Genomic DNA, 24,238 nt, shown 5'->3' on the forward strand with positions numbered 1-24,238 from the left:
TTCCTTTCAGCCCTGTTTACGTCGGAGTATAGCATTCCCAGATGGCAGCAGGTGTGTGAAGCTTTTCAATTTTATTTTATTTTTTGAGCTTAAAAGACAGAAAACATTTACTGATTACAATGCTGTACAAAATTTACACTAGAACATACACAACAGGGGAATAATACTTAAAGATTACATACAATTATTTTAATTTCAAATGTAAGCGTTTTACAGGTTGTATAACATGCTACACTTGCTTTTCTGTTTGTGTAATTTATAATTGTTCGCATACTGTTTATTTCTTGAGTATTACAGTTTTGTTTAGTATCTGCTTCTACGGTTAGCCTTTATTGATTTCACATTATATATATATGAAGTATCATAAAAGGATATCTGTGAGCAACAGATTTAAAATATAGTTTTTATGGTGCTGAAGCAAAGATATTTTACATATCCGTGTGCTTATTTTCTTGATTGTCTTTGTGCTCTTCCTTTTATCAGATAGGTTGGTGTCTAAAGATTTCTCAAAATATTTGACCTGAAAATGCAATTATTTTATCTGCTGTGTACGTATGAAATATAAACATCTATAATTTACTATATTTTTCTTGGTAAGACAGTATTGCAGTGATCATGGAATGGGCATACATTTTTGCCCAAAATGTTTAACCGTCCCTCTGTCTTAATAGATGGAGTCATTTAGACTCTGTGTATGCCGGGGTTGCACTGACCCTGTGTGCGCTTTTACAAGGCTTTTTTTGTGTGGTTTCGGAAATTGACGGTCTGATGGTACAGCTTCCCTGCTTCCCCGCTGTCCAATCATGCTAAAACCGCAGGAGGGCTGATAGTTAAATCTTAGGTAAATCTTAACTCTTATGATTTAAACACAAAGACTTGAGAGAAAATGTGATTTCTTTCATTTTAAACCATTTCCCAGCCAGCTTTTGTTTAAAAATAGTGTTTTCTTACAAAAACAATATGGGGGGAACTCACTTTCTGCACTCAAAATGTCTAAGATTGTTGTGACAGGAAATATTTAATCACAGCAGAATTGTTATTTTTTTGTAAACATGGGGAAAACACACATAAGGGAGGGGCAGCACTGCATTATTCTGTGCTCCAAGTAGCTGAAGACAACCTGGGTCACTCCAACACTTTTTCTGCCGTCTAATTAATAGCTGACAAAGCAATCTGTCTTCTGATTGGCCAATTTCATTAGTCACTATTTAATCAGCTTGGGCTAATGTAAGTGGCTCATGCATCTGACTTTTATACAATGATGGCTGCTTTCTGCTTGTGCACACACTTCTCCAAACAAAATCATCAATACATTGTTTTACATCTGTGTAAATCTTAAATTCTCAGACAATTTAATGTACAAAGCTTGATGTAAACGCAGAATATATGTCCATAATAGTGTTTCACATTGCTTGAGGAGTTTAAGGCAGCTGGTGTTTGAATGTACTGTATCATTTCAGACTGGTCTGTTGGATGATGGGATGAAGGCACTGCTGTCTAAGAAGTCATGCAGATACTGGATGCTTTAGGCTTCCTTGTCTTCTAAAATGAGGAAGAGACAAAACAATCTGAATTCAGAGGAACAATGAGACACAAGTTAGTCTAATTTCAGTCAAACAGGAAAATCTTGGGCTTCATATATAAATGTCTCACAAGTACCACGAACACTGTAGCACTGTTTTTTCCTGCAAATAAAATAAGTGATTAAATTACATTCTATATTGTGTGCAGATATTTTTAGTGAAACCCAAATCCAGAACCGAAACAATATTTAGAACAATTTTTTATTACTATTTTCCTTGCATAACAGTCAAATTAAATCGATGACTAACAAAGACTAGAATTATTTTAACACTTGCGAAACTTTAACAAAAATGTTGCAAATTGCAAATGCGAGCCAAATTTTTAATTAGTTCAAAGAGTTTGTACTTGGTTCTCTTTAGACAACATTATTCCAAAGAATACAGTTGTTGGTGTAATTTCTGCACACCAACAATGCTCTGAAGCTTAAAAATACTACGAGTATGGATACAGACATTATGTCACATTATTGTAGTAAAAATTGGAATTTTTTCTGTAACCCTTAAAGTTTGAGTGATATTTTTCACTCATGAGTCATATACACCACCTAGTTATTCATTTTGTTTAAGACTACCCACATCAATCAGTGAACTGAAATAATATAAATTACAATGTGATGAATTCACTAAGATTGAATGCAAATACAAAGTTACCTCTCGCTGGTGGTGCAGGTAGTCTTCTTCTCAGATGTCTTGAAGAGTCCAGAGTAACAGACTGCAACAACATACATGAGCATAAAACGGTTTTAGCGCCCCTCTCTGGTATTTGCACTGTTCTGTGTTCTGACAACAACAACCTTTTCTGTGGCCGCCCTGGTCTTCGTGAAGCGACTCTGGGTGTCCACATTGAGGCCGGCACTCTTCAGAGCAGCGATTCTTGCAGAAATGTCGGATATCTAAATCATAAACAAGAGAAATGACTGCTGATGCAGGTGCGTTGAGCCACTTTAAAATGTATATTTACATAAATGTCCCATAATCTACGTGGATGTAGGATACATGCCAAGCGTTCCTTCGTTTATTTTTGTGAAGCTCACCTGCAGCTCGGACTGCTGAACCTTGGCGGCGGCTGCTGCCACCTGCTCCTCCAGGAAAGACAGCTCCAGATCGGATGTGGAGCTGCAGATTTCCCTGGCGCACTCCTCCAGGTCGCTCAGCTCTGCCTCCAGGCTGTACACAGAACCAGCTGCCACATAAACCTGCACCAAAACCAAGCCACAGAAATCCCAATTTATGATTTTTATATTTTCAAAATTACTCAGACACCTTATAACTTTACTGTTTCATTGGTTTGACAAAATGTTATTCAAGTAATTATGGATAAAGACAAATATTTTATATGTAGTTCACATTTTACACATCACTTTTCAGTTTTGAGCTTCATTCAGACTTAATTCAAAGAACTGTAAAACAAATTAAAAAAAATATTTTGCTGCATGCTTCTCTCAAGGAGGTACATTTTTATTTTTGAATCCTATGAAAACCTCACTGTACATGTTCACAGTAGGTTCTATATTTTGAATAATCTTATATTTATAATGTAATTATTATTTTTAGATGTATCACTTTTCTTTCAAGTGAGTGTAATTATTATTATTAAATTTTAATTTACCAAGAAGTTCTAAGGTTTGACTTCATAGCTTTCACTTGGTTAGTAATGAAAAAAGATAAACCAGGTAAATCCTTTTATTTTCTTCTAAATTTTTATTTTAGTGGATAATATCTGACATTTTTGCCCAATTTATATCTGTCATTTTCATTGTTGGCCTTAAATAAACAGATATTTAAGCTCCCGATTCACCACAATAATTCATTTTAGCTAAAACTTGTGAGTTTAATCAATATTTGTGACTACCAGGTTACGCTGCGGACTGCTGTAGAAGTGGGAAGTATAAAATTATGATATGTGGTAAAACTATGAGCTGGACTTTACATTTTCCTCTAGTTTCCAGAACTGTTGGTCCAGCTTCTTGGGGTCTGTGTTTGGGGGCAGTGAGATTGTAGAGGCTCGGGTTTCGTCTTGTCCCTCCACTCCCTGGAGCAGCTCCTCGGTCGCATTCAGCACCTTCAGCACCTCAGTGGTGATGCTGCGTAAAGATGCTGCAGAGTATCGCTACGGGAGCAAAAACCAAGACAAGTTATTTTAACTCATAAATGTAGGAGAAACAGTCTATATTTTACAACTGAAGAAAATACTCAACAGATTATTTTTTTTCCATTTTCTCCAGGGTTGCACCAAATAATCAATGGTTAAAACTAAAGCCGAAGAAACCACTGAGATGTTGAATGCTACCTAAATCAAAATAGTATTTTATTAAACATCATAGCACATATCAATACTTTTTCAACGTTCAGAGTGAATTCACACAGAAATCCCTTCTTAGTAAAGATTACTGCTAATTTCTGAATTAAAATTCTACAGTCAGAATAAAATACTAACTCAGTCATAAATTTTTATTATTTCTCTCTTGCATGGTGCAATGTCAGTTTTGCTCTTTATAATACAGGGGTTGCTCACAGCAAGAAGGCAAAACATTTTTGCCAGATTACAATTGTCCAAAATTGGCATTGAAAGGTTAAAGTTGTATCAAAGATTGTAAGTAATTAAAATGCTAATTCTGACTTAGTGCAACTTTACTTCTCTCGAATGCATTCATCATGCTAGTTTTTGGAGAGTCAGAAAGTAATCTGTTGTGAGAAAGTGTAAAATACGCGACTGTTTAAACATAATCTTTGCTAAATATAAATTAATTCACAATGCGATTGGGCCTCTAATCTTTGCAGTTAGATAACAAATCGGTAATACTTCACAAGAAGGTCAAATCTCTATTGATTTGCAACAAAAACACAAACAAAAATTTTGAACCTATTATAATAAACAAACCTTGATTTGTGCAAGACGGTGGCAGGGAGGAATAAAAAGCTTCAAGTTACAACAAGCTAAAATGTTTTTATCGAAAATAAGAAATACATATTTTAGAGGAAAGTGAATATTCTACCTTTATAATACGTTCAGATTTTAATATCCTATGGGTTCGGGTTATACTTAAACAACTCTCACCTGCTCCAGCACAGATGACATTAGCTCTATAGTTTTGAAAAGCTCCATGTCACTACCCTACAGTTAAGGTAAAGCAAAGGCACAGACATGATAAGACAGAACATAAAGAGGGAAGAAGAGAAAGAAGTTAGTTGAGTTGAAAAGAAAGTGTGAGGTTACTAGTAAGCAAATAAAACCTCTGCTGAGCGTCATTCTAAATTACTGTAAAATAATTCTGGCTTATTTTAAAGCAGAGGAACAGTGGTAAGAGCAACTCGGTCATCAATTCAAAATCTGGATGGATCAGCTGGTGAGATGAAATTCAGCATGCTGCGATGAAAGTTGAAGATCTTTTAATAAACGTATTAAGTAGAAGTTAATGAAATGTTTTCCTCAGTAGAGGAAAATAGAAAAAATCAGACATTCAACTGATTGATTAATTTTCTCCTAAGCCTGCAACTGACATTAAAACCTTTATAAACAAAGAGAATATTGCAAAATGTCTGCATCGTAAAATGTATCATTTTATTTGTTAAACCTGCTTTTATAGAGAAGAAAATGCTTGAAACAGCTTTTGTACTCACGTTGTGAATCTCCTCTGGGGAGAGGAACTCCCCCAGATGAGTGCAGGAGCTGCACTGTTCCATGTTTTCAGTTTTCTGCTCATTCTTGACTTGTCCGTCTCCGTCTTTCTGCTCACAGTTTGTTTTATCTCTGTGCATCTCAGCTGCTTCCGACTCGGCTGTGTTTCTTCTTCGTCCATCCTGGTTCTCACTTTTCTCTTCACTTTTTGGACTTGTCAGTTTGGTTTGACTTATTTGGAGTTCTGTGATGGTTGTCGTATCCCTACGGTTTTCTTCATAAATATTTTCATCTCTACCTGTACTGTTTCCTTTCTGTTTTTTATCAGATATCTCCCCGTTGGTTTCCTCACTAATGCATATTGTTATCACTGACTCTGATCTCTCATGTGTTTCCTCTGTGGCATCCTTCCTCTCACTAAATCCGGTCTCTCCCTCGACATCGTCGCTCTCCTGGTTTTCTCTGTTCGGTTTGTCCAGCTTTGTCCATCATTTCTCCCTGCATGTCCTCCAGAGTCATCATCAGCATGCTGCTGATTATTCTGTCAAATTCTGCTTCGTCTTCGTCACTCTTTGAGTCTGTCTCGAACTTTCTCTCACTCTGTTCGCTTCCTTTTAGAAACTCTTGTTCAACCTTTTCATCTGTCCCCTTTGAAGGTGACTCTGTCTCTTCTTCAGCTTTTGCTTCCTGTAGCAACTCTGTCTTCATTTCTGCTTTCAATGTGATCTCTTTCCTTTCAGATGGCTCTTTAAAGAGTTCCATGTATTTGTCATATAATTGCCTCATTCCCATTGTTCCTTCCTCTGCTACTCGCTTGTCTTTCTGTACGCCGGTTGCATCATCTTCAACCTTTCTCTGACACTTTCCTCTCTCACCCCTCTCTTGCTCCCTTTCTTCAGTTTCATCTGTCAAATTAAACATCTCCATGTCTATGTCTCCAATTGATTCCTCTCCCTTCCACAGCTCCCTCATATCCCTGCTGCCCCCATTTTCCTCCTGCTCCTGTTTTCCTTCATTATTTCCCAGTCTGTCCAGCTCATCCTCGGTAGAGGAAAACTGGGAGGCGCTGACTAAACTGGCCAAATCCCGCAGCTGAGTCCTTCCCGGCTGCACACTCCACAGCTCCGTCTCATCCGCCCCGTCCTCTCCTCTTCCGGCCTTATCCAGCTCGTCCTCAGTGGATGAGTACTGGCTGGCATTGACTTCGTTAGCTAATCTGCATAATCTAACAGCCAGATCTTCATCTTTTCCAACCTCATGCTCCATGTTCTCCATTTCGAGGCCCATTCTGTCCAGCTCGTCCTCAGTGGATGAGAACTGAGTTGCTCTGACTTGTTTTTTCAGCTGACAGAGCCTGTAGGTTAGTCGCTCTATCTGCACCTGCTCTTCATCCCCTTTATCCATGTCTGCATCCATGTCCCATTCCCCCTCGCTTTGTCCCACTCCATCTGACTCATCTTCAGTCGAGGACAAGTACGTAAGGTTGGCTTGGGAAACAAGACTGCATAATCTGTGTTGCAACCCATCATCTTTTTCTTTCTCTTCACCTGTTCTTTCGCCTTCCTCCAAGTTAACGTCAGTCTCAGACCCACTTCTTTGACTCCTTTCTCCCTGCTGTCCATCATTATTTTTATATTTCTCTTCATCTCGTTCTTCTTCTCGGGGGCAAAATTCATAAACTGTGCCTGGGCATGGATTCAGTTTTGAAGTGAAGTCGTTGACGGTGTGATTGACAGCATCACTGCTGGGGTCAAAGGGCTCAGGTGTTGTGGCTGCAGAGGTGTGGGGAGTTGCAGCATCAGAGGGTTGTGAATAAAATGGTTCCTTATTGTTTAAATCCTGAAAATGTGTAAGGTTCAAAAGTTAAAAACACAATTTAAAAATAGTAGATTTTGTTATGTTACAGTCACAAACTTCTACAGATTTTACTGGAATTTTATATGATAGACCAACACAAAGTAGAGCAACCAACTAAGTGCTTATAGCTTTTCCATAACTTTATCTGATCTGTCTGCTGTGTTCCTTGGTTCTCATGATGCTGTTTTTCACTAATGGTCTCTAACAAACCTTTCATAATTTCATGACATTTAAAGATGATTGGCTTCACTGGACTTTATTTAGGACAATCAAAGTAAAGGAGGATTAACACAAATGCAAGCCATACATTTCCTGTTTTTTTGTAGTTGTTTTTTTGTAAAAGCTCATATACTTTGTGTTAGTTGATGACATTAAATTCCAGTGAATACAAGGAGGTGTGTACCAGGAATGCATGATACTAGAAAGTCCTGATCTTGCCTTTAAGTCTTTTTAAGTTTGTCCCTGCAGATTGTGATTTCCTCATTTATTTAACAGAGAAAATACCACACTCCAACATATTTTAATAATTCTTAACTCTTGTGTAATCTCAAGATATACGACTTTTTGTTGTTGTTTTGATGAGATAAGTCAAACTAAATTAGTGAAATAATTTTATGGGATCATTTTGAAGCTTAAGTGATTAGTCGTCTCATTTGTTTAGCGCTGAGCTTCTTTTCCTTCTTACCGATGGTGGAGTAGATGCTGCTGGCTCTTTTTTACTCCTCCTCTTTTTCCTTGATTTCCTGATTTTTCCCTCCTCTTGCTCATCAGGCAGCTTGAGCTCATCCTTCTCCCTCTCTGCTCCTTTAAAGTTAAAGTCTACATCTATGATGCTGGTTCTCCGGGATGAAGGTTTCCTGAACTCCGCAGGCATCTTCCGCTTTAGGAGGGCTATCAGAGGCTTGCTGTGCTTCAAGTTCCCCTCAGAGTCTGAAAGTGGATCATCTTTGTTCCCCTGGCGGCCTGTTAGAGTCATGATGTTGTCACCAAAATCATCCTGGTTCGTCATCTTCTTGTGGATCTCCTGAAGAGCAGCACCCCAGCTGCTGTCTGGCTCTGATTTGCTTTCACTGTCAGAGCCCAGGCCTTCATAGGCAGAGACCACTCCGGACTCCCTCTCCAAGGCACTGTAGACCAGACTCTTCCTCTTAGTAAGGAGGCCAGGCCGGGACAGCTGGGTGGTCTGCAGGGCGATCCAGTTCCCATCCGGGCTCTTTAGCACTGAAGACATACATTTGCATTGAGACAAGCAAGAAACATGCAAGATAAATAGAGACACATCCACCCAGCATTATTCATGTCAAGATGCAATATTAAGTCAGATTCAAATTAAAAAGATGTTTCAGCTGTTCTTAGGCTGTAAAGATGTAAATATTCTTCTGTCGGGAAATCTTTGCAACTTTTTAGGTACAAATAATGTTTTTGTTTTTACAAAGAAAAAATTATAATTAAAGTTAACAGTTCATGACTGCTATATCTACAGCAGTTGTTCTGTTAAATCCTCTGTTTCAGGATGTTCTGCTCCAAAGTTGCTTCACACTGTTTCAGTGCTCTTTGTCGCAGAGTACAAAGTTTGAGGATGGATGGACGGACGGATGGATCTTTTAAACAACAATATACAGAATAAATTCTGAAAACATAAAATCGGTTTTCCTTTTCATTAGTTTTACACCTGACAAGTATTTACACTAAACATTAAATTATTATTTTAATCTTTTAAAAGTTTGATATCCTCAATAGAGTCAAAAAAATGAACTGTTGCCGCATTTCAACTGCTGTTTGCTTGTATAAGTCGCCTCTTACCAGAGTTGTCAAGTCGATCCACACTCTTCCATGCTGTCATGGCCGACGCACCGCCGTCTTTCTTCAAGGCCTTGGGGACGTCTGGTTTTAGAGCTGGTTGGTTGTTATCCAACAGCGTGAAGGCTGAATGTGATCTCTGAGAAGAGATAGACGACACCGAAAAACACAGTTCTGTTTGTCTTTCTCTTTTGTTGTAACTTGTTAATTTAGAGGAGCTTATTTCACCAGCAGAGGTCAGTGTGAGTTAACAGACCCACAAGGGCTAATTGTAGAGAAATGCACTTTTTTTTTCCTTTTAGTTAGTAAACCGACACCCAGCATACTTAAAAAACTATGGATAATCAGGAACCCAGATATGTCCATTTTGATATTTGTGACTTAGTTAGCAAAGACACTAAAATCATATTCAATAAATTAGATTATTATTTATTTTAGTAGCCCAATTTACTAAGTGAAACACATTATGTATACATATTATTTACACAAAGACAGATGTTTTGCATCCTTTATTTCTGTTAATTATGATTATTCTTCTCCTTGCAATAAATAAAAATACGACAGTTAAGATCAGAATATTATATTCGACTAAAAGCAAAGCTTAATAAAAAATATTTTTCAAAACCTGTTTAACAGGTTAGTATTTTTAAGGGTCTTTTTAATCTGACTACCCTTGTTGGAACAGACACCTAATTTATCAATTTAACAAGTTTAGAGTTGGGTTTCGTTAGAAAATAATAAAAACTTTATTTTTTTGCATCTGTTTAGTTGAAAAAAAGAAGCAAAACACAGATCAACCAAGACTTTAGAAGTATCATGAGTTTTCTTCCCCACTTTAACAACAGAGGAATAGTAGCTGCACTTGCCATATTGTGTAGGTACCTATGACTGCTATGTACATCCTGCACTTCAGGCCCTTAAGATAACTAACAATATACACAGTATCTAGTATAGAAATACACTAAAGAATAATGTTAGATTAATTTTCACAACACAAGTTCTTTACCCAGAGATCTACTTGTTGTTTCAGGGATCCAGAGGGCTGATCGCAGGCAGAATCACGATGATGAGGGTCAGTGTTTTGTTCAGAAACCCAGCCATGGGCATATTCTGCCCTCATCTCAGCCAAAGCATTTTTCCTGCTAATGATCTTACACACAAAGAAAACAAGATTAGCTGTTAGCAAACAGCTCTGACTGAAGAAGGAACAGCAAATGAGTTGTGCATTTTCATCATGTTAATGGGGTAAAAATGTAACCTTTCTGTGCTGCTTTTTATTGAAGTTTTCATAAGCTTACTAGACAGAGGATAAATAAACTTTTTTAGATGCTATAAACCATCTGATTCAAGCTCCTTTTACTTTTTGCACAATGGTTTGGGCCAGTTCCTCGACGAGCTCTCCTCTGTGCTCCCGTAAATAAAGTGCTTCATTCTGGCTCTCCTGAGAAAACACAGACATCATAAAGAAAGCTTTAGAGCCCAACATTAGCATAAAGAAAGCTGGTTACCTCCCTAAATTTATAAGCTGAACATATTTTCTGTGCTGAACTCAGAAGCTTTGGGATTCCAACACAGATTAGATGAGGGACGCTTAACAAGAGACGCGCTTAAGGATTAAACCTAGAGATAGTCTGAACAATGTAATACAATAAGTATTTATAAGAAGATTAAATGTTGAAATATTTTCAAAACATTCTACAATGACCAGTGTGAGGTGTTATCTAGTCAAAATTCATCAGTCTGACACATTCAGCTCCTGTATGCTGTTTTTAATCAGAGTCATTAAAACGAATTTTAGGTTCAAAAACTGCATTAACTTTCTTTGACTGTTCTTATCACATAAAGTCCCAATAACACTCATCAAAATTTGTGGTTGAATTCTGACAAAATTTGAAAGCTTTTACAGAGGATGGATACTTTTGAAAGGTACTGTGTCATTTTGGATGCCTTGTTAAGAGTAGTCTTCTAAAATGAAGTAAAAGCAACTCTTATGGCACAAATTCTGATACTGTTAGTACTGTAGTTTTACATTTAGCAGTCTAAATCCTGATTGTTTCAGTTAATCTGATCCAAACCGACTCCAACAGCAAGCAGATGCAATGTCAGATTAAATTATGACACTAATGTGCATTACATAGTGATATTTTTGAAAACACAGACATCATAAGAAACGGCCCTAAATATTTTGCGTAAAACAATTACGTTAAATATTTAGGACCGTTTTTAAGATTCTATCCTAAAACCGATCATATAGGAGAAAATGTGAATAACCTGAGTCGAGGTGCCAAACTCAGCCTTAGAAATGGCTTCGTCTATGGCCTCCTCTGCAACCCGCAGGGCCACACTGAGCGTCTCTGCCACGCTGTGCTCTGAACACAAACACAGAAGCACGAACTTTCAAACATGAATGAAACAAAAGCCGCCAACAGCTTATATCTCTGTTAGGTATGTGTAAGACGTATCCAGTGCATGTCAACTTCATATTCACTTCCTCATTCCTGCGGCTGTGAAAACAGAGGCATAGCCGTCAGGTAACGATGTTTCATTTATGTTTGCAGGCGCTCCTCCTGTTAGTGCAGCGAACTAGCAGAGTGGGGGAAAGTGAGGACAAGGCAGAAGAATATACAGAGCAACTGCATCTGTTTGTGATGCTGCACAGATTCTAAGACAAAGCATCAGAACCATTTAATTCCTGTGTTATTTCCTTGCTGTAATAAAAAAGAAAGCCTTTCCAAAACTTGAAGCTCTTAAGTAATACGCCCCACAACCACGCCGCACCAAAAGAAACATAACTCTGTTATAAACTGTTAGACTAAACAGCTGATATAACACTTAATTAAATGCTCAATTGTTCAAACTTGTACTCCTTACTGTGTAAGGTGAAGTCTACCTTCACTAATAAAGTTAGTTATTGTGATTGTACTGATTTATTCTTTGAAAAATACAAACTGCTGATAAACTGCTATAAAAGCTAATTTTCTGATTTTTCACACCAACTATAACACATTGAACAACTGAAAGTGGAAAGAAAACTAATCAAACATCTGTCTATGTCATTCTGATTTTTCTGTTGCTATTAAAAGAAATCTTGATTTTCTCATTGAGTCAAATAGAAACTTTTTAGTCCATCTTCTTTCTCAATAGAATACGATAAACACGATAGAAATGCCCTTTGTCTTGTCCAACCATGGCATTTTCTTCATGAATGCAGCTGTAAATTAAAATCAGCTTTAACCAATTATTTCTAAAATCAGCCCTATGCTATCAACAAGCATGAGTCGAGATTTATCAAATTATTTTGGCACCTTCAGTTTGCCTGTAGAAAGTTGAGTCGCTCCCACAGACACTGCCCTCATTGCAGATGCTCTCATCGCAGGCGCTGCCGTCTGCAGACACACACAGATGTTGATAGGCAAGTGTGTGAAAAGACAGACTGCAGGCAGGGATTTAACCTGAAACCACATCACACTAAACCTTTAAATAAGATTAAGGATTAAAGACATAAAAATGGATAAATCCTTGTTTTCATTCATGTCATTCAGATAGCATGACATATCACAGGTTATAATAACATGTTTGTCCACATGTGTCTGAACGTGTGTATCCCAGGTTACATTCTTCATCACTGACTGTGTGAGTTGTTCATTGCATTTTCACATTTTGTCACATAACAACCACACACTTCACTGTATTTTATTGAGGTTTTATGTTATGCACAATTTTAATGTAAGAAGAAAGTCACTATTGAAACACAGTCAGAAGGAGTCCTGTGGAAAACGTTCCCTGGTCAGATGAGATCAAAATTTAACTGATTTCCACACTAACTCACAGTGTTAGTAGTGCAGTCATCACCCAGAACAAACCAGTTCCAAAACTGTTGGCAAGACATGAAAACTGATGTTCTGGGTTACTGTTCAGTCAGTCTGATTGAGCTGGAAAAGAGCAAACATGTCTGTTTCAATAAAGCTGGTAAGAACAAACCACAAACGAAAAGCCAATCAATTTTCATGTTAAGATAGTGAAAGTGAAAAATATCAAAACAATTAAAAACATGTAATTGTATTACCATCTTATTACCACTATGACATGCAATCTCAATAAAATATGATGTTTGGAGTTGCAGTATGACAAATTGAAGTAAAAAAAAAACAACAAAAACATTTAAGTCCCTCAGCTTTCCTACTTTAATGTTTTACTTTACAGTTACAGGCAAGTTTCTTATGTTTACACAAACATTTAAAAAACAAAACAACAAATAATATAATAAGGAAAATCACTTCAACTGAACTGTAAATGGTTGCAGTAGAGAATTATTTGATAACAGAGTTAATTCACAATTTCGTATTTCCTTTTCTGAGCTCTTTTTCACGTCATGCAAATATTCCTGCAACAATGCAACCGTTTGTGGTTACATAAGTGCATTAGATGGGCCTCGTGTGAGGTATTACAGGAAGACTTGAGCTGTCTGCAGCAGACTCCTGTCTGAAAGTACAGTGCGGCGGACAGAGTCCCTTCCAATCATTTTAAAACGGCAAATCCGACAAAGTAATGTTAAGTTTTAATGTTTTAGGAAAATTACAAAATCTTAACCAAAGTTCCTACTTCCTGCTCCATAATCTCTCTTCTATGGAATCAAGTAAAACGAAGGATTTATATTTGTATTTTAGTTGTGCAAGCAGGTTTTTGTTTATTAAGTTGTGTAATTTAAAGATTATGACCTCATTCGGTCCCAGAACACAGAGTTAGAGCAGACCTATGAGCAAAGCAGCAGCTGAAAGTGACTGCAACCCCAAAACCAGTTTATGCAACCGAAGTCTGCTTTTTTCAGGTTCTGTTTTAAAATGCCAGCCACATATACTGTGGCCCTAGTGAAGATTTATTAAAAAGGCTTAAACTAAATGTACCTTTTGTTGCAGTAGCATAAGCTCAGTAATAAATTAAATGTATGTGTACTGGGAAAGCTTATCGTTGGGCTAATGTTTTTGAAAAATAAAACATTTCCTAAAAGTTGCATTTCCTTTGAAACATATAAATGATACATGATTTTATTTTGTGGGAACTTAACTTGAGTCAATCTATAGTACTGATAAAATGTTAATAAAGAAGTACAACATGTAGTGAAATGTAAATTGCATTTTCTTACAGTGTATGCTGTATTTGCGAGGCTGCTTTGCTGTAGTTTTCAGAGGGAGATGTCTGTAGGCAGCCCTGATTCAGTGAGTTTAGTTTTCTGGAGAAACATGTCATTGTTACAAATGTTACACAAGACTCAGGATTGCTCAGTTTCTAAATGTCAACTTGACCGTTGCTGATGCCGTTCATCCAGCTCCGATTGTTCTTATGCAAAGCACCGGGAGCATCAATCTACTTCTTTCTGAGTCATAATATGCTGCTCATATTTTACAGGGGAGGAAACTGTTTTCAGCACAGGTCAGTAATAAACAAATGAAAATGCATGACCCTGTGTGTTACAGAGCATGGGCTGCAAACGGCAGAGGAGGGGTGGCGTGATGTCAGCCCACATCGGTCATCCTCCCACAGGATCCACAGCTCTGCATCGTGTGCTGCCAGCGACCTCTCCTCCACAAAAACACACATAATGCTCTACATTCCTCTGCTAGTTCAATCAGATCAGAGTCTGGGGGCCTAATGGAGCTGAGATGTGCTACGGCTTTGCCCCTGACTAGATCTACATGCTGGAACAGATGCTGTTAGAGGAAACCGTGTACAGTATAATAAATATCTTTTCAGCATGGCTGCCTCCTGCAAAGCTCCTCAATCAGCCACAGCTGGCTTTGACTGAAAACATTTCCCTGGAGGTTGACTGAATTTGTTTCATTACATAAGAAACCAAAGCCCCTTTTCATCACCGTCACTGGTGGGACAAAATAGGCATAAACACCCAGCAAGTGAAACGATAATGCTTTATTAGATGGCATTAAAAGGTGAAGAATAAAAAAAAATCTGTATGCAATGGAAGTAAATAAAGAAGAAATAATTGTAAAGTCAAATCTTTAATTTTTTTTCCAATGGCTCCACCATAAAATTTAAATGACCTTCACATTTCCATCAAGAAATATGTTTTATGACTCTTCACTCACTCAGCTTTTCAACATCTAATATTCAGTTCTTGATTGTTTGAAATATGCTTCACTTTTATCACTTTTAGCCTGGTTTAAAATTAATACAATTAGATGTTTATTTAATGCTCATTTCAAGATTTCATTTGTATTTTATTTGTAACCCAAATAAGTTACTCCATTCTGCTGAGATGCACAAATCAGAAGCAAATAACAATTACTAAAACAGCAGAAACCATCTAATCGCCACAGAAGACTGATCCTTAACCTAAATTTGGAATTTAAAGATTGTCAGCATTTCCAAAATCAGAATGTTTTCTTTCTTTCACCTAATCTTAAACACCTTAGTTACTGAAACACTGCGTCTTCTTCCCTTACGCACAAAGTCAACAATGGAAAGTGTTGCTGTTCGTATAATCTGGTGGCTAAGAGTGGTGCATTCACTGACTGAAAAATAAAGCTGATTTTTGAGTTTACAAAATGCTCAGTTCTCCTCTCATCATTATTTTTGGAGAAACATTTGGTAAAGTCCCTGTTGCTCTATGTTGTCACGAGTACCTTCTCTGTAGAAGGTAGTACTCTTTACTCATTCTTTACTCATATTGGAGTAAAGAAATAAACCTCATAGATCATTAACTGTAGAAATTAAACACTACATAATTATATATTTTTTTATTATAAATAACATTAATTTAATTAATGAAACATAGGGCAGATCAAACTGAAATTATCCAATTTTGTTATATCTTTTGTTAAATACATTTTTAATATATAATTTTGGATAAGTTGCAGCAACTGCACATATTTTTATTTCTTGTTATACTCTTTTGTTAATGTGATTGTCTGAGCCTGTTAGCTTTTAATGAAACCTCTTTTCTGATTTGGATTGAAGTTGATGTCACTGGTATATAATTTTTGTTTAAAGTTACAAACAAAACTTAAAACTAAACTTGTAGTTCTTCAAGCAGCCTGTAAATAGTGCCGCATTAGAAATAAATCAGAGCAATGTAACATTTTTAGAGATGAAATGAAATGACTGACATGCGGTAAAATCCAAATATAGTTGAAACTTATAACAGAAATTATTTTTTGTAAAAAAAGGAAAAAGGTAAATTCCATCTGTGATCCGTTAATGTCTCTTAATTTGGACTCATGCTTATATTCAGACCATTTTGAAGTCAGATTTTAGGCAAAATGCTATATAGGAGTTAAAAGAGCTGAAAGCAAAAATTTTAATCCTAATTTCTATTTTTCTTAACTGTATATAAAGCAAATTAAAAGCTATATAAGATAGCTTATAGATAGTTTAGAACCTGCAGAAAATATGTGAAAAGGTTTCTATTCAGTGAATAAACTTACCAGTAAGCTCGGAAAGAGCGCTGTGCTCAGCCAGGTGTTTCCTATAGAGGGTCTTCAATACTTTCGCACTGCCAAACCTTTTAAAGCGTTTCTTCACATTTGTGTAGAACCATTCGAGTGACTGCGTCTTCAGCAACCTTAAAGACAAACAACAATTTAATGTTCAACAGCTGCAAGTCATATACTTTTCTTTATCAGGCTTTCTATCCAAAAAAGGACAATCCAATGCGCATATATACAAACAAATTAAGAAATTTTTAATTGAGAAGTATGTATGTGTCTACACACGCTTCATTGTTCTAATGTTATTTTCTGTCTGATCAGCCATTTGGACGTAAAGTGATAATGCAGTAAACAGTATATCTCGTCAATGGAAATACTTTGCATTGTTGTAACAGATGCATTACTTACTGAAAGTACTAATTTACCAAAAAGAATTGTTTGTTTATTGTACCTAAATTTGTTATTTTGTAGTGATGTTATTTCATTTTACAGATTTTTTTATTTTATTCTATAAAATACCTTTCAAATTTTATGTTCTTGTCTTTTTGATCACATTTCTTTGAAAATGAAATCAGATGTTATTATCAAACAATTACTCAATCCTTTAGTATAGTATCCTTTCTTTACCAAATACTTCTACCGTGTTTAAATGTGAGATGACCGATATTGACCGAATGCTACTCTTACCTGAGTATATTTTATGGCTACTCTGGCCTCTTGTGACCATTCCTAACATTTATTGCAACCACGAAAAACAAAGAACAATCACCAGACATTGTTTGCTAAACATTTCATTACCATATTTTAAAAAAGGGAAAGTCTGTAGATTCTTGTGATTATTGGGTAACAACTTTACCCTGTGTTCGCGTTCAGTTTGTTTTTAGTTGCAACCCTTTTGGAAATTTTGCTGACATAGACCTAAATCATCCCTGATAACTTTTGACATCACTGTCATGACCTCATATTTAATTCAACCTCCTTGTGTAACACACACACACTGACCTTACCTGCTCTTTTGGCAGGCGGAGCAGAGCCAGGCTTTGTCCCGCTTGCTGTAGACCCGGCAGGCCTTGCAGACGTTGTAGCGGCAATCGCGGCACTGGCGCTTGGGGTTGAGAAGGAAGGTGAAGGGGGAGCAGCAGCGGATGCAGCAGCGCTGGTTGAAGCAAGCTTGCCGCGACAACAAGAGGCAGCGACTGCCCTCCTCATCCAGCTCCTGCTTCAGTTCACTGTGGGGAGGAGGGGATGGAGGAGAGGTAGAGAGAGAGGATGGTTAGAGGCAGAAAGAGAGAGGAAAAGAGCTATATAGTTGGGTACATAGACGTTTGCGTGTGTGAGTGCAGGATGAGTTTGTTTTGGTGGATAAGACACTAATGGAGTGATTATACACTTAACCCCAAACTGACCCTCGGTTTTTAAACAACTGAAATGAAACAGATCAAATAAATGCCAGTCTGTTCGGTAAACAGTATGAGTTTTTTCTTTACATAAGTGACGATTAAGTCAGCTTTTAGTGTGAGTCACATGCTAAGCGAAAAAGAAAATAAGGATGAGTATTTGAGTTTTCCACCAGCTCATTAGTCATCATTTTTAAAAGCTGTATGTGAATTTTAAACAGTGTGCTAAGATGAAATGTTGTTTCTGTATAAGTTTCTGTTTCTCATAGATGCCAGACTACAAACATTTAGCATTCACTCTCACAACACAATTACAAAACACTACAAGTAGAATAGGAATATTTAAAAAAAAAAAAAAAATTATTAATGTCCACATATTATGTAAGTAGTGTGGTTGCATTAAATACAAATACTTTAATGTGCTTAGTGGATAGAACAACAAAAAGAAGCACAGAGCTGTGAAATAAAAGGGAATTGATACAATTTTTTTCTTCTTTTTACCAATGAAAGTATGGAAAGCGTGACATGTAAATATTCAACCCCCTTTCCTTTGATACCCTGAAATAAATGAAAGACAAAACTCTTCGACTATCGGTAACTTAAAAACTATTTAACATTTTATTTACTTTAAGTATATAAACTATGTGCATTATAACCACTTTCTGTGATGAAGTACTAAAGATTTGCAATGTGAAAAAAAATATGCATTCACTATATGATTTTGACAGTTATTTATTCCAGCAAAGAGGTAGAAATATTAAACAAAAATGTTCAAACAGCAGCAAAGGTACCCAACCAAGACTTTGAGCTCATGCAATAATTAACAAGATGAGCATGAGAGATAATTGCAGACAGCGACAAACTGGTGCAAGTCGCACCAGAGGGAAGGGTGTCAAAGAAATTAGAACAGCAGGAGCACCGACCATGACTGAATCATGTACAGTTGATTACAGCTGAATACTGATGAACTCTGACAAGATGAGGGGGGAATAAAAAACAACAAGTCAATGTGTTGATTATAGCTAGCTTTTTAAAATTTAAACTCATTAAACTTTACAGTTTTTGAAAAATCTATTTCTTGTTTTTAAAAGAAATGTTTGTCAGGAGTTTAAGAGAAAACAGATAGAACAGTTAAAGCTCAAAAAAGATGGTTATAAGGAGGACTTTCTGTTCTTTGTTACTACAAGTAGGGAACTACTGGAATCAGGGATCAGGGATCTTTACAAAGCAATGCAACCCTCTTATAATCAAGAAAAGAAATTCCCAGTAGCATAAACTTATAACCCCCATAACACTATAAAATTTTAATGTTGTCCTCAGACGCCTGGCTCTCACAGGAACGGTTGCAGCAGCCTGTCCATTACTGAAGCCTAATACTTGATAAAAATAACCCTCAGACATCACGCTCTCAGGCACAGTCAGGCAAGGAAGACGGAGATGTTTGCAGCGATACAGAGAAGTAACAAGCACGGGGAGCGATGAAGGAAATCGCAATACAGAAAGCAGCAACAATCACATATCTGAATGGTAAATCATAAACAGAACATGCTGTAAAGCTCTGCTTTCACACGCTAACATCAAACAGATTTTCAAGCGTATAGGATGTAGGAAAACAGGCAAGAAGAGACATGATATATCCCAACCATAATAGTCATTTAACAAATCTGTTTTCATGAGTGAACACAGAGCAAAAGTGAGTCTGAGTTTAAATTTTTTTTTATAGATTTGCTTGCTGAGGACAAGAGTTTTATAGTTTTAAATGCTTTGTGTTATGAAAAAAGCCCCCTGCTTTGCCGCTTATAAGCAACAGGGGGCAGAGTCGAGCAGCTGTACTCACTCCATAACTGTCTATGGTGATAATTAATTTATATCAAAAATAATGTTGGATCAAGTATGTGTTTATCTATTTTCTATCAATGAGCTTTACTCTGAGGAGAAAGCTAGTATTAAACGACTTCTCAGTGAGAAGACAAAAGTATGGAAAGATCTCCTGTTTACAATTTACAAAGTAAAGTCTGAAAAAGTGACAAAATTACAAACAACATAATTTACAAACAAGCACATTTCACAATAAAATAAAGTTGTGTCAATTACTTAAAGCAGTTAAGCAACTCAGCGATCAGCATGTCTGATCATGGCTGGTAATAACAACAAGATTAGCTGTTGAACTACTTTGTTGCCAGTAGTTCAACAAATAATGACTTTGTCTCAGCATGTGGAGTCTTTGGGTACAAAATATCTCAAATATAAGTCTTGTACTTGTACAATTGTACAAGTATGGCATTATAATGGCAAAAAACTATTTAAGCAAACAGTTAGACATGGCAGACAGTAAACTAAGAGATGTCAACTGAACCCATGGAAAGGATTGTAATTATTTGTATAAAGGGATTCAAAACAGCCTGTGCCAGACAGTGTTGCCTGCATCTAAATTCTGCTGCAAACAGAGCAAATAGAGGTTTTTAAAGGATAACATACTGTATATGCAATGCAGTCAAAAGAAGTCAATGCATGAGGAACAAAACATCTGAAGGAATAAATATGTTAAAAATAACTGGGAAAACTTAAAGGATTGCATTGAAACCACTGTCTGTACGAGAGTAACTGCAGGTTTGAGATATTGTAACGCCTGTAAATAATTTGTATCATAAGAGGTCAGTTAACATTATTTTGATTTGATCAGGAATCAAAAACTGACATATTTCATACACAATTAGTCCAGACAGTGATCACATCCAAAGAAGAGAATTATGTGTTACACAGAAAAGTCAACAACAAATCTGAAACTCTATGTTCAGATATTAAAAATTATTAAAATACTAAACATAGGGAGTATGTATTTGTTGTAAAGAAAATGAACAAGAACAAAAAAGAAATTTTACAAATGTTATTTTATGAAAGCTATAAAAAGCTAACACATTTATTATTACAAAACTGGGCTAATATAGAAAAGCCTCAGTATTACTCAGTGAAGAATCGTTTGGGTCCTATAAGAACCGTCACTTCAAAGGGAGCCAAGTCAGAAGAAACAAATCTTTTGAAAAGTACTGGACCTCCCATCACAGATGAGGTTAAACATATACAAGAACCAGAAACATATCTTTATTTATTTGTGTCTTCACAAAATCACCAATAAAATCTACCAGTATAAAACACCCAGACTCTGAAGGCCTTTGCTAAACATTTGCTGCAGTTGCATAAAACCTAAATCTTTTGTATAATTGTTTCTAACTTGTGAGACAGGAGTTCATGTAAAGAGCCTGTATTGTATAAAGATCAAATGTTTTCTGTTGAGCCAAAAGAAACAATAATTGTTTAAAGCTATAAAGGAAAATTTCCATTGAAGGCCTTTGGCTGTTGAAATGTGACGGAAATAACAACCATTAGGCTTATCTTATTTTTCCACTGGCTTTTAATTGGGCTACCTCTTTGAGCACAACATACATTACGTTGTGTTATCAAAATAAACTACATATAACAGTAACAAGAATGTTTGTTTAATTGTCAAAGTCTATGCTTTGTTTCACAGAACAAACTATTTTCCACTATGGTACAAATGATGTCTAATCCCTGCAAAATACAGCTGAATTTTGTGAGTAAAATTTTGTTTTTTTGTCTCTATGGTTACTTTGAGGAAACAGCTCTGGATACAACAGGAAGGTCTTTCACTTCCTGTCCCTGCTTTTAGAACACAGCATGGAACAAAAACAAAGCGAAGGAAAGCTCCACCAAAGTCTATCAGGCTTTGAATGCAAACTGATCTGCAGCTCAAACGTTTGTTTAATATGTTTTCCCTTTATTTGGAAGCTGAAAGTTCAAAATCTCTCTGAATGTAACAACATTTTTTGAGTTGTTTAGGTAATAAAGAAAATGCTGATGAAAGACTCATGACACCACAAATCAGCATCAACAACTAGTACTTCTTTTTGGCACCATTCTAAGTAAATTATACTATAAGATCATTTGTACAAATGACAATAACTTTCTTTCACACACTTTTTGTTTGCTAAAATCAAATTAAACACCAAAATTAGAATGTCCAAAGTCAGTTTTGAAGTCCACACTTAAAAAAACAGTAAGAACTCTACGTGTATAAAACATTGACAAAGCCCAGGAATAAAATATTTATCTGCAAGCCAATGCTCAAAAGGTTCTGTGGTAAAACTTTTAAATGCCTTCTTGCTTCAAAATACCTGGAGTTAGAGAATCTGTCCTATTCAAACTCATACAATGGATATTATAAATTATTTTGGCTTCTATTGCAAATAGTGTCATTATGGTACTATATAAGCTAATATCTGATTGGCAAATCCAGAGGTATTAAACCTCAGAGCGATCATTAGATGTTGCTGATGGTCTTTTTCCGTGAAACATGTTTCTGCAAATCCCAATGTTCTGGCCCAGAACTTTCAAGACAAACTGAATGCAGCACAAACTTCCCACTCACAGGATGCATACTTCTCTCCTTGACCACAAACTAAAAATATTCAATCAAAATGTAAGAAAGAAACCTGAGAATGTTTAGGTTTAACATGACACTGACATGATCTATTGTGTTGGACTGAAACTCATTGCATAAATAACTTTATTGATCTTAGGATGGTTCAAAAGTGAAAACCTACTAATGAGTGCAGAAACATAGACTTGCCACTCCACCTTCTGATACAATCAATACTGAGACGAGGACTGACCTGAGTCGTTCCTCTTCCTTCTTGCGCAGCCTCATATCTCTTTGCACCACCTGAAGCACATGCTCCGCCTCGTTGTCTGTAAGGCCCGTCAGATCCAGTTTCCGACCCATCTTCAGCAGCCACTGTTTTTAAAGCTTCACTTTTCCGAACAACCCTTCAGCTAGTTGTTTTCATCTGAAAGAAAAGAAAATATTTAAGTCGGCAGCACAAAATAAAGAAGCAGTAAAATATATGAGCAGGTTTTTGTTACACGTCATTATAAATGCCATAAACCAGTTGTGGTGAGCAACTAAATAACATCTGAAAATGTTCTGAGGAGAATTCTGAAATACCTGTAGCTACACATTTACTCCCCTAAAAAATGTATACTGAATGCTTACAGAAAATAAAGAGAAGCAAGTAAAAGGAGTATTTTAAGCCTGTAAGCTTCTGAAATAAAAGAATAAAAGAGACAGAAAAGCACCTAGAGCTAAATACTGAGGTATTCAGGGAAGGAAAACTGCTAGATACTCAAAGAGGTGAGACTGGGCTTTCAGCAGAGTAACAACTCTATAAAGCCAGTTCAATTTTTAAATTTATCAGGTTGTTGGAGACATATTCTAAAAGACTTGCAGAAGAAGTTATTTTTTGTACAGAAATGTCATTTTATGTTACGGCAATGTTATGATGAATCCAGAAAGTTCACAGGTAAAGAAGCTACTTGTTGACAGAGTCCTAGGAACCAAGCATATTTAAGGAAAGTTGAGTTGTAGGAGAAACTGTTGCAGAAGCAACAATACATTTGACAAGACATGAGAAAGTAGGAAAACTTGTTCAAAAGTTTGAGGGAAATTTGCAAGGTATGACTTTTATCTAGAGAACCACAACACGCGGATGTATTCGAGACATGGGCTGTAACTGTCACATCCCTTACGCAAATCAAAAATCAGACATTCCAAGACACACTGAAGCTGGAAATCATCCAAAAAAATAAAAAATCAATTACTTATTCTTTAGATTACTACTGTGCTATTCCATAAACTAAAATTTGTAGAGTAAATATACTTTTTTTGTTGTTTATTTCTAGGTTTTACATGATATTCTAATAATTGAGTAAAAAATATTACAAGTTTTTCTCCACTGGAATTGAAAAAAATATATTTGGCACCCAAGAAAAAAAGAAATTATTGATGTCATCAAACACCTTCTCAGAAGTCCTTATAGATTTTGTTCAAATGAAGACAGGTGTACATACCAAAACAAAGAGTCCTGAGGACTTTTTGATAATATGGCGAAGGCAGAATGCATCAGAGTATTATTTAAAAATTTTTATCTAAGAAATACTTACAGGTTTCTTTATCAGGTCCCTTCACGGCAGCACAGGATACAAGAAAGCGATCAGTCATCCATATCTGTGAGCTAACGCGAAACCTTAATGGTCATTTATGAAGACCGTCATAAGTATTAGCTTGTATGTATTAAGTAAAAAGTTGAACCAAAGCGTGGGTCGGCGGGTGAGATGCTGCAGCACCGATTACAGCAGCCACCGGTTTTTCTACGAGAGGAAAATCTGGATAAATCCAGATTAGTTTCCACTTCCAGTATTTCTCTGCTCGCAGAGGGGGCTATTGATGTGGGCTTTATTACGCCACTTTGTGAGAAGACAAAATAGAGAACCGCATAAAACAGAAGAGCTGAACAAATTCTATTTTCAAGTAATTTGTCAGAAATTGACATTTCAGTGAGGAACACGTTAGACTAGTTTTGGGGTATAGATTTTTTTTCTTACTATAATTATCACTGTATTGCATTTTAAACATCAACTTGGCCTTTTCTGTTTTAATGTTTACATAATTTTATGACATGGATG

General features: G+C 36.4%; 1 protein-coding gene across 1 annotated transcript; it reads right to left on the reverse strand.

Moving 5' to 3' along the window:
• Positions 1–56: 56 nt before the first annotated feature.
• Positions 57–23,936, reverse strand: myripa (myosin VIIA and Rab interacting protein a). The gene is given in 18 exon segments (XM_032566446.1): positions 57–1,542; positions 2,235–2,295; positions 2,378–2,476; positions 2,618–2,779; positions 3,514–3,693; positions 4,642–4,698; positions 5,205–5,622; positions 5,624–7,041; positions 7,745–8,280; positions 8,863–8,998; positions 9,866–10,009; positions 10,220–10,300; positions 11,131–11,228; positions 12,165–12,245; positions 16,299–16,435; positions 17,309–17,530; positions 22,390–22,563; positions 23,717–23,936. Coding segments are annotated over 17 exon segments (3,957 nt in total). The 5' UTR covers positions 22,500–22,563; positions 23,717–23,936; the 3' UTR covers positions 57–1,525.
• Between the last annotated feature and the right edge of the window lie 302 nt (positions 23,937–24,238).

This window comes from Xiphophorus hellerii, chromosome 6 (genome assembly GCF_003331165.1).
Source record: "Xiphophorus hellerii strain 12219 chromosome 6, Xiphophorus_hellerii-4.1, whole genome shotgun sequence".
In the NCBI taxonomy this organism is placed as follows: Eukaryota; Metazoa; Chordata; class Actinopteri; order Cyprinodontiformes; family Poeciliidae; genus Xiphophorus; species Xiphophorus hellerii.